At 44.4% G+C, this 11,696-nt stretch overlaps 1 protein-coding gene across 1 annotated transcript in view; it reads left to right on the top strand.

Moving 5' to 3' along the window:
• The first annotated feature begins 6,037 nt into the window (after window positions 1-6,037).
• POT1 (protection of telomeres 1) overlaps window positions 6,038-11,696 on the top strand; it is a 121,678-nt gene continuing 116,019 nt past the window's right edge. Inside the window, exons 1-2 of the mRNA XM_089684430.1 lie at window positions 6,038-6,099; window positions 6,183-6,297. Of these exons, the coding sequence (XP_089540556.1) occupies window positions 6,091-6,099; window positions 6,183-6,297 (124 nt within the window). The 5' untranslated portion in view covers window positions 6,038-6,090. The remainder of the gene's footprint in view (window positions 6,100-6,182; window positions 6,298-11,696) is intronic.

The raw sequence follows: 11,696 nt of genomic DNA, 5'->3' as shown, positions 1-11,696 counted from the left end.
TTTACTATTGGAAAAAAAATGCAAAATGCATCAAAACTGTATGTTCAAAAACACAAAATGAACTGCAAAACGTGCCCAAAAATGTATCAATTGCAACACGCAGAGGTACGAACCAAGCCTTATGTGAAGTGCAGAAAGTGACACTTCCTTCATGTCACTGCAAAGCTGCACAGTGCAATGCACTTGCTGGGCGGTGACAAGCAGGACCATCCAGAATCCAGGGAGGTGTTTGCTCTGGAGCGCAGAGAAACACAGTATTCTGGTGTGAACATGGCACACAAAAAAACTTTTGTTTTCTGTGTCATTGCAGTTACCTTACCATACTGTTTATCAATGAGGTAAGTGAACATAGCGTGAAAAGGCCCTAAATCATATACTGCGCTCTATCCATCTATAGCCTTTTTTGCCAACAAATACCCTATGCGGGACACCTTGAATGGTCTGAGAAGACTGCCATGTTGGACATGTGGGTGTGGAGAATAGACTGGATATCACTTCATGGCATATGGCTTGTAGTTTTGCTCCTTTACCCAGTAAAAGATTACCAAACAGGCAGAGCAGGCACCGGCCTATAGGCTGCACACTGTTTAACCACTTTACATCCAAAGGATTTATCCCCCTTCCTGACCAGGCTTTGTTTTGCGATACGGTGCTGCGTTACTTTAACTGACAATTGCGCAGTCATGCAACTCTGTACATAAATGAAATTTATGTCTTTTCCCCATAAATAGAGCTCTCTATCGGTGGTATTTGATCATCCCTGCGGTTTTTATTTTTTGCGCTATAAACAAAAGAAAACCGACAATTCTGAAAAAAAATATTTATATTTTTGACTTTGTGCTATACAACATATCCAATAAAACAATTTAAAAAAATCTAATTTCATCATAAATTTAGGCCAAAATGTATTCTGCTACATGGCTTTGCTAAAAAAAAATCCCAAAATGTGTAAATTAACATATGTTTCGCTCCATAAGACGCACCTTTTTCCCCCCAAAAAAGAGGGGAAAATGTCAGTGCCTCTTATGGAGCGAATATGGAGAGGCTGGTCCGGTATTTCCACCGCCGCCGTGTCAGAATACCGGGCCGGCCGCTCAGCTCTTCTGTACAGCAGGACCTTACCTGTTCCTCGGTCCAGCACTGCGCAGTCTTCCCGCGCCGGCTTCGTTAGTGTGGGCTCTCGGCTGTGACAGCCGGGTGCACAGTGCGCATGCGCGAGAAGCGCTGCACTTTGTGAATGGTACGGCGTCTTCTGGGACACATGACAGGTCCCAAAGGGAGGACAACGCCGTGGAAGTGGGAGCAGGTACCTGTCAAATTCAGGTACCCGCTCCCCTCCCTCCCCAAAGATCAGAAGTCTCTTAGTCATCTCCTGTACTGTCTGCAGTCTCTGGTCATCTCCTGCACTGTCTGCAGTCTCTGGTCATCTCCTGCACTGTCTGCAGTCTCTGGTCATCCCCTGTACTGTGTCCGCAGTCTCTGGTCATCCCCTGTACTGTGTCCGCAGCCTCTGGTCATCTCCTGCACTGTATCCGCAGCCTCTGGTCATCTCCTGCACTGTATCCGCAGTCTCTGCTCATCCCCTGTACTGTGTCCGCAGTCTCTGCTCATCCCCTGTACTGTGTCCGCAGTCTCTGCTCATCCCCTGTACTGTGTCCGCAGTCTCTGCTCATCCCCTGTACTGTGTCCGCAGTCTCTGCTCATCCCCTGTACTGTGTCCGCAGTCTCAGCTCATCCCCTGTACTGTGTCCGCAGTCTCTGCTCATCCCCTGCACTGTGTCCGCAGTCTCTGGTCATCTCCTGTACTGTGTCCGCAGTCTCTGGTCATCTCCTGTACTGTCCGCAGTCTCTGGTCATTTCCTGCACCCTGTCCGCAGTCTTTTGGTCATCCCCTTGGTCATGTATGCTTGCAATCTGGAGCTTTGGGATCATGTGACCGCTGTGACTGCCAATCACAGCGGTCACATGATCGGCATTTAGATCCTAAGTAATATTCAGAATAAGTGAGCGCTTAAAACAATTAATAAAATCACTAAATAAGATCACTAAATATGAATAAGAAAACAGCAGCTGAACACCAAAGAGGTACCATATGAACCTACTCAATAAAATTGCATACAAGGGAGAGGTGCAGCGCTAATTAAATGAATAAATATATATATGCTTAGGTAAACATACAATATAAATCAATCAATAAAAGTGCTATTAAAGTGCAAAACGGTGACTAAAACGGTGACTAAATGATGAATCTAGTCCATAGCGTGCTCAGAATCCAAAAGAGTCCTTAAGAGCTCCAATCCCTGGATTCGTGGATGAGGTGATAAAAGGTAAAAATTGCGCACTCACCAAATGCGCAATTCAAAAGCGCATTAAAAGCTGATATTCCAGGGTCCTCATATGGATCTGGTCAGATCTGGTCACAGAAAGCCCTCCGTCACCTGATAGTGTATTCCACACATAGAAGAGGCCGCTCTGCAGATGTAAAGGACTCCCACCTGATTGCTGCATACCCAAATGGCAATGAGCTGGATGCCAGTGCAATCAAAGAAGACCGACGCAGTCTCTGGTCATCTCCTGTACTGTCCGCAGTCTCTGGTCATTTCCTGCACCCTGTCCGCAGTCTTTTGGTCATCCCCTTGGTCATGTATGCTTGCAATCTGGAGCTTTGGGATCATGTGACCGCTGTGACTGCCAATCACAGCGGTCACATGATCGGCATTTAGATCCTGTTACAGGGCTGGGAGGCGGGGGTGGGAGGGAGTTAAATATTCTATAGAGAAAATACTCTATCAATGTAGTGTACCCAATAACAACCTAAAGTGCATAAACCATAGGCATTAGGCTCACATTACAGCTTGTCTCTTAAAAGCTCAGCTGTCAGTTTGTAAAAAGGTTTGGTGAAACCTACTTACATGTAATGTACAGTAGTGATGATCATCTCCATCGAGCGGGCAACGTGCACAATACTTTGTTCAATGTTATCCCACTAGAGTGCATGCACGAGACACCTCCAGAAACCTGCAAGAAGGCCTCAAGATATTTAATAAAATTGGTGCACTGAGAATCTGGTGCAGCTGTGCATAATAGTGGTTTTGCACAGAGCAGCCTGGATCCTTCTCTTTTTGGGTCCCCAGCAGGCTCTCCTTTCTGTCGGGTGCCCCCACAGCAAGCAGCTTGCTATGGGGGCACCCGCTGCTCCCTGTGTCCATTCACACACATAGCCTTGGCTTGGCCCCTTCCCCTCTCTCTTGTCATTGGCTCACTGGCTGTGACTGACAGCAGTGGGAGCCAATGGCTCCCGCCTCTGTCTCAGCCAACGAGAAGAGGGTGTCCCAGGACAGCCAAGACTCCAGTGCACATCCCTGGAACAAGAGCGGACTTAGGTTAGTATTAGGAGGGGATACTGCACACAGAAGGTTTTTTACCCTCATGCATAGAATACATGAAAGTAAAAAACCTTGAGCCTTTAGAACCACTTTAAGCTTTAGCAATAAAACCTGGAAGTTGATTGGCTTCTATGCAGGCTTGCACCAGATTTTCCATGCTGCAGTTTAAGTAAATAACCCCCAGTGTTTATGCGGGATTCTTGTAGATTTTCTGCTGCTTCCCTAATTTTAAAGTATAACTAAAAGCTTTTTGTTTAGTTTTGGATAGAGTGCAAAACGGTTAGAACCCCTGTCAGGTTTGTATTGCTACCTGTGCCCCAAATAGGGAGATTCACTTTATTCACATCTCTATTTGTCCAGTGAAAGAAAATCACAAATTTTGGATTGTCCCCAAAACACTAATAGAGAGGAAAATTGTCAATGGGGACATTAGTTTTGGTGATCCCGTGAGAGCCTGGAATCCCCTCACTTTGAAGGGATTTCCTCTCAGTTCCTGTTTTGGCCTGCAAGTGAAGGAGAATCTCCTCAAGGGGAATCAGCAAAAAAACCCAAACCTGATGCAGTTATAAGTCTCTCTTTAGTTCTACTTTAAAGGATAAGTTCAGGTTTTACCAAAAAATAATAAATGCGCATTTTTTGCAGGCAAAAAAAATTACCATTTACTATTTTTTTTGTTTTGGAGCCTGGAAAACATTGCTGCCATGAAGTTCTCCTGCAGATTGTCAGTGTAATCTGTCTGCCCGTAAATCATACAGGCAGGCAGTTTAACACTGACAGGAAGCATTGTTGAACTACCACAGTGCTCAACAGTGCCGTAGTAGTTCATTGAGAACTACAAGCCGACAGCCCCAAAGGATGTCAGTACTTGTTGTTTCCTATTCACAGAACTCACGCAGGATGTTTCATAAGCCAACTGTCGGCTTTCCGATGAAAACGATGTGGTGGCTGTGCAGCTGCCTGATGGCTTTTACTTACTCAGAAATGTACCTAACTTACCCCCCCCCCCCCGCGACAGAAGTTTGACATGTTGGATATCTATTTACTCGGTGGAACCTCATCTTTTGTTTTTTACCAAAGAATAGGGGAATTTAGTGCTTTTTTGTGCCCTAAAGTTAATTTAAGTGTATTTTTTACTTTTGCAGTAATAATATGTGACATAAAAAATTGGAACTACCGCTATTTTATTTTCTAGGGTCTTTGCCTTCAGAAAATATATAATGTTTGGAGGTTTCGTGTAATCTTCAGGCCTAAAATGATTTTTAAATGTGTGAAAAAACGCAAAAACGTCTCTGCCAGCAAAAGGGATAAAGGATAAGCCCGATACTCCCCTTTCCTGACGACCACCCAATCGGTGCTCATTGTACTGCAAGATCTTTCTCATTCCTGTTAGTCCCCAGTACGGGCCTGGAGACAGGCAGGGAGGGGAGGAGGAGATAAACAGCGCAATGTTAAAAAAATTAAACATTTACGTTGCCATAAAGCCCCTTTTGATTTTAAAAGTCCCAGACATTCCTAACAGCACCTCAGATTTAAATATGGATTTGGTTAAAATTTTTGTTTTTTTTAATAGGACAAATAGATTGTTATGCGGGACAAGTAGATTGGGACCCAAATTTAGTCCCTGGACAAGTAGTTTTTTTCAACAATTTATACACCCCTTTGATTCATCCATCGGATTGCCAGACAGAGAGATGTGATTGGTCGCTCCAAATAACACGTCTCCACGGCTCTTGAGTCCAGTGGCAGCGTTCTTTACACCACTGCATCTGATGTTTTGCATTGCACTTGGTGATGTAAGGCTTGGATGCAGCTGCTCAGCCATGGAAACTCATTCCATGAAGTTCTCTACTCACTGTTGTGCTAACCTGAAGGCCACATGAACTGTGGAGGTCTTGAGCTATTGACTCCGCAGACAGTTGGCGACTTCTGCACACTATACGCTGACCCCGCTCTGTCATTTTCCGTGGCCTACCACTTGGTGGCTGAGTTGCTGTTATTCCCAGTTGCTTCCACTTTGTTATAATACCACTAACAGTTGAGCGTGGAATATTTATTAGCAAGGAAATGTCACGGATGAACTTATTACACAGGTGGCAACGCTTGAATTCACTGAGCTCCTGAGAGCGACCCATCCTTTCACAAATGTTTGTAGAAGCAGTCTGCATGCCTAGGTGCTTGTTTTTATACACCTGTGGCCATGGAGGTGAATCCAATGATTTGGAGGGGTGTCCCAATACTTTTGGCAATATGGTGCATGTTTGCTAAAACTTCATGGGTGCTTTTACAAACTGCATATAAATTGGACATTTTCACATCCAACACAAATAAAGCTGTAATGATCACACTGATGTTATGCTTTATTGTGCTCACGTATACCTGGCTCTATCTCTTGCTGTGCCCGTACCCTTTGGCATTCATCCATCACATCATGACTTATTTCCTATGGCACCCGGCACAACCTCCTATACCTGCCTCTATCCTTCATAACTATGCATAGCAACGTATTCCTCATCCATCAGTGTGGTAGCTCTCCTCTCACATTACTATACACAGCCCAGGAGCGAAAACATTTACTCCCTTCTCATCACAAATCCCATGCTGCAGCTCACTTCCGTCAACACAGAACGGCCCGCCTCCCTGACGTCACTTCCGCTCACAGCCCGGAGATCAGGAAGCGGTGTGACGGGTGTCCCGTGTCTACACAATGATGAGTGTAGGTAGCGGGAAGGTGTTGTCACTGCACACAGCAGCATGTGGAAGCGGCTTTGTACTAACAAGTGTACATTTGTTTTTTAGGCTTCTGCCCACAAGTACGTGTATACCAAACTGGACCAGATACAGGAGGGAACAGTAGTTAACCTGTATGGAGTGGTGAAGTTTTTTAAAGTACCATATCACAGCAAGGGGACAGGTATGTGCGAGTGGGACCAGCACTGCTCAGCTGGAGGCACGCTGCTATTGTGTGATAGATTGGAGGGCAGGGGTCTTCTTCCAGCAGAACATGAGCTTAAAGTGGAGCTCCACCCAAAAGGTGAAGGTGAAGTTCTGATTTAGGGCTCGTTCACACTTGGCTGTTTTACCAACGCTTGCCAAACGCCGGTCCAGTGTTTTTTAACGCTCGGCAAAAGCTCCGCAAACGCCACATGTGTGGTTTAGCAGAGGTTGCTAGACGCTTGCCGAGCGTTAAAAACGCCCCACAAACGCCTATAATGCAGTTTGAATGGTGTTACCGCTCTGCAACCGCATGCGGCACCATAGACTAGACTAGGAGGCTTCAAAGCCTCCTGACTCGACCAGAGGCGTCCGTTTTGCCACGACTCACTCAAACGCTCCCGTTAGAACAGCACCACGTGCTGTAATGTGCAGAATTGGCAGAGGCGTTTGGGAAGCGGTAAAAACGCTTCCCAAACGCCTCTCTGCCGCCTGCACACAACGCTAGTGTGAACGTAGCCTTAAGGATTGGTCCCTGGTAAGGATTGGCAAGTGACAAGTCCCAGAAGGCTACATGACCATTCACAAAGCGCAGTGCTAGTCACGCATATGCAGTGAGCACCCAGCAGTGAAGCCCCAAGCTGTCACAGCTAGATGCCGGGAACACAGGGCGGCTGGTGAAACTGGCTTCAGGGGGGGCCTCACAGGACTGAGGGACAGGTAAGTGTAAGTTTTTTTAAAAGTCAGCAGCTACAGTTTTTGTAGCTGCTGACTTTTTTTTTCACCGGAACTCTGCTTTAAAGTGTTACTAAACCCAGGAGCCTGCATTCACTATATCTGGTCTCCCACAGTACACACAACATGGAAATGCTATTATTTAAGTAAATATAACCCAAATACTAATTACCTTTTCTAATCAGCAGTTAGAGCAGTCTTGCGACTCTTGTCAGTGTCCAGCAAAGCACTGGTAAAAGCTTTTAGGAGATTTCATTCTCTCCTGATTGTCCAATGAGGCTGCATAACCCCTGACCTCTGTCTGGACAGTGCTGATTGGCCCTGTGCTGATCATATAAACTCTCCCAAGCAAAAAAAAAAAACTCTAGCAATACACACCAAACTGAGCATATGCAGCTTGCACCCCAAGCCTCTGTTCTATCAGCAGGCAGATTGGGAACCGTAGAAGAAGGGGAGGCTCAGAGAAGTCAGGATCAAAGAGCGTTTTTACACAGTGTGGAGGATTAACTCCTTAGGTTCCACAGTGAGTATAACATACATGTACTGCATATACAGACTGCTTTTACTGTTGTGGGTTTAGTAACACTTTAAAGGATGAGTTTACCTTTTATACAAACAAAAAACTAAATGCACATCTTTTTGCTGGAAAAAATATGCATTTATTATTATTTTTATTTTTTTGTTTAACACTGCAGCCTGTAAGGCTTCTGCAATGCCAGGATTCTGCTGTCTCTCAGTCAGCTGTCAGCTTCTACCTCCCATAGGCAGTTACTGATATGCAGGAAGAATCAACAAACTACAAGGTAGTTCATTGAGAACTGCAAGTCGTCAACTGCGGCGGCTGACGGTACTTGTAGTTTATTCATTCACAGAACTCTGAATGAATGACGCGGCCGTGTGGGTGGAGCCCCGCACAGCTGCACTTGTTTTAAATTGCAACAGCGGGTGCAGGGAGAGGATCCTCGCCCACTGTCACAGGGAAGGGGGGATTGGGGGGAGAGGAAGCAGGAGCTGCAGCATGTTCTACCCTAAACATGTTCCAAAGGTGAACTTATTCTTTAACCCTTTTCACTGCCAGGTCTATACATAGCATGAGCCTGACAGCAGGGGGGTTTACACACACTCCAGTGGCTGCAGCCACCGGGAGTGTGTGTAAATCTGGCAATCTGACTCCTGCCTGTCAGATGGAAGCAGTTAGGTGCCTGCGGCAGTGCCTGATTGCTTCCAGCCGCTCCCATTAATGTGCGCCCCCACCATGTATACCATGCCCATCTGCGGATCTGGGACCAACACAGCAGGTGCTGCACGGTAGGGGGGAGGCAGCTGAGCAGACACACGTCTGCGTTTTTCCCCTTCTTGTTTCTGACCTGAAAGTGGCATGTATAGCCAGGAAAAAATGTACTGCATAGCAATCTGCAGAGGTCTTTTAGACCCTGGATGTCTCATTAAAGAGAACCTGTCACCAAAATATCACCCTATGTGATTGAGAAAAAAAAGTTAAGTAAAAAAAAAAAAAAATGTTTAATTCTAAAAGTTGCACCCAAACACATAAAATCCCACCCCTTTCAAAAAATGTTTTTTTTTTTTTTCGAGGCCTCACCACCTCATATACACACATGAATGTAAATACATGTCCAGGACACCAACACATGAAAGCGTTGATTGTGATACACATGTTATATATCAGTGAGCCTGTCAGAGTGAGAGGAATAATATCCAAGCCACCTCCGTAATCCTAAACTGATGACCTATAGGGAGCTTTTAAAGCGTTGTCTATGCAAAATACAGAGTGTTGAAGTTTGTCGCCATTTGCACAGAAATTTATGGTTTGACATGTTGGATATCTATTCGGGGAAACCTTCTATATTTTACCATACATGTGGATAATTTATTGCATTTGTGTGCCCTACAATTAACTGGAGCTGATTAGTACCAACTCTCTTTTGGCGTACAGAGAGATTGAGGTCAGAATAGATCCCCAAAGATGTGTACATATGCAAAGGTCTGTAGAAAAAAGTAAAGGTTAATCAGATTAGGACTTGCTCTAGTCTGAGTGTCAGTTAGTGGCAGTGTTATTGGCAGCATCATGTAGATAGTGTCATTATTTATTTAATTATTCATTCCATTAGTGTAATTTGACCACCTCAATCCCGGAGACTTTCACCCCCTTCCTGTCCAGGCCAATTTTCAGATTTCAGTGCTCTCACACTTTGAATGCCAATTACTCACCCATGCAACACTGTACCCAAATGACATTTTCAGCATTTTTTGAGACAGAGCTTTCTTTTGGTGGTATTTAATCACCACTGGATTTTTTTTTTCTAAATAAACCTGAATATTTTGGGGAAAAAAAACATGTTTTTCTTTGTTTCTGTTCTAAGATTTTGCAATAAAAAATATTTCTGTATACATTTAGGCCAAAATGTATTCTGCTATATTTCTTTAGTAAAAATAACCCAAATCAGTGTATAATATTTAGGGCTGGTCCACACCAGATGTAATCCTGCGCGGTTTTTTTTTTTTCTGCATCAAGAACACAGTATAGTAGATTATACAGTATCTCCCAGAAGTAAGTACACTCCTCACATTTTTGTAAATATTTTATTCTATCTTTTCATGTGACAACACTGAAGAAATGACACTTTGCTACAATGTAAAGTAGTGAGTGTACAGCTTGTATAACAGTGTAAATTTTCTGTCCCTTCAAAATAACTCAACACACAGCCATTAATGTCTAAACCTCTGGCAGCAAAAGTGAGTACACCCCTAAGTGAAAATGTCCAAATTGGGCCCAATTAGCCATTTTCCCTCCTTAGTGTTACAGGGTCTCAGGTGTGAATGGGGAGGGGAGCAGGTGTGTTAAATTTGGTGTTATCACTCACACTCTCTCATACTGGCTACTGGAAGTTCAATATGGCACCTCATGGCAAAGAACTCTCTGAGGATCTGAAAAAAAGAATTGCTGCTCTACATAAAGATGGCCTAAGCTATAAGAAGTTTGCCAAGACCCTGAAACAGCTGCAGCACGGTGGCCAAGACCATACAGCGGTTCCACTCAGAACAGGCCTTGCCATGGTCGACCAAAGAAGTTGAGTCCGCGTGCTCAGTGTAATATCCAGAGGTTGTGTTTGGGAAATAAACGTACGAGTGCTGCCAGCATTGCTGCAGAGGTTGAAGGGGTGGGGGGTCAGCCTGTCAGTGCTCAGACCATAGGCCGCACACTGCATTAAATTGATCTGCATAGCTATTGTCCGAGAAGAAAGCCTCTTCTAAAGATGATGCACAAGGAAGCCTGCAAACAGTTTGCTGAAGACAAGCAGACTAAGGACATGGATTACTGGAACCATGTCCTGTGGTCTGATGAGACCAAGATAAACTTATTTGGTTCAGATGGTGTCAAGCATGTGTGGCTGGAGTGTCATGGTCTAGGGCTGCATGAGTGCTGCCAGCACTGGGGAGCAACAGTTCATTGAGGGAACCATGAATGCCAACATGTATTGTGACATACTGAAGCAGAGCAAAATCTTCTCCCTTCGGAGACTAGGCCGCTGGGCAGTATTCCAACATAATGACCCCAAACGCACCTCCAAGATGACCATTGTCTTGCTAAAGAAGCTGAGGGTAAAGGTGATAGACTGGCCAAGCATATCTCCAGACCTAAAGACTATTGAGCATCTGTGGGGCATCCTCAAATGGAAGGTGGAGGAGCGCAAGGTCTCTAACATCCACCAGCTCTGTGATGTCTTCATGGTGGAGTGGAAAAGAACTCCAGTGGCAACCTGTGAAGCTCTGGTGAACTCCATGCTCAAGAGGGTTAAGGCAGTGCTGGAAAATAATGGTGGCCACACAAAATATTGACACTTTGGGCCCAATTTGGACATTTTCACTTAGGGGTGTACTCACTTTTGTTGCCAGCGGTTTAGACATTAATGGCTGTGTGTTGAGGTATTTTGAGGGGACAACAAATTTACACTGTTATACAAGCTGTACACTCACTACTTTACATTGTAGCAAAGTGTCATTTCATCAGTGTTGTCACATGAAAAGATATAATAAAATATTTACAAAAATATGAGGGGTGTACTGATTTCTGAGAGATACTGTATGTATTCCAGTTGCATAGTTCACACCAGTGCAGTCCGTTCCAGTGCAGGAAAAAAAATTAGAACATGCTGCATTTTTTTCTATTGAACTGTACTGGAATGCAGCTAAACGCTTTAAAAACACACCTGAGCGCACATCACTAGTCCCCGTCTCACTAGTGCGACTTCTGATATTCACAGAATCACATGGCAAGGAAAATTGCATTGTTTTCAATGGTACCCCACAATTTCAACCCCATAGACTTCTATGTTAAACACCAACAGAAGTTGCATCAACATTAGATAAGCATTCCTATTCAACTTTGATAAGGTTTTTTTTTTTTTTTTAACCCTCTCATATCCTCCTAGGTCACCCTTACTGCCTAAAAACTCCACGCACACGCCATTCATACCTGAACGTAGTAGAAGCATTCACAGATTTTTTTTTTTTTGCACATAAACATGCATTGCACAAGCATCCCTGTGCGAGACAAATACCCCAAAGTAGCTCAAGAATCTTCTCAGTCGTATTGCGTGTTTTTTCAGTGCTCGTTTTGTATTG

This window comes from Staurois parvus, unplaced genomic scaffold, assembly GCF_062004578.1.
Source record: "Staurois parvus isolate SC_StPar_1 unplaced genomic scaffold, SC_StPar_1.0 ptg000019l, whole genome shotgun sequence".
NCBI lineage: Eukaryota > Metazoa > Chordata > Amphibia > Anura > Ranidae > Staurois > Staurois parvus.
The sequence above is the reverse complement of the archived record's forward strand: the minus strand, read 5'-3'. Positions and strand labels throughout refer to the sequence as shown.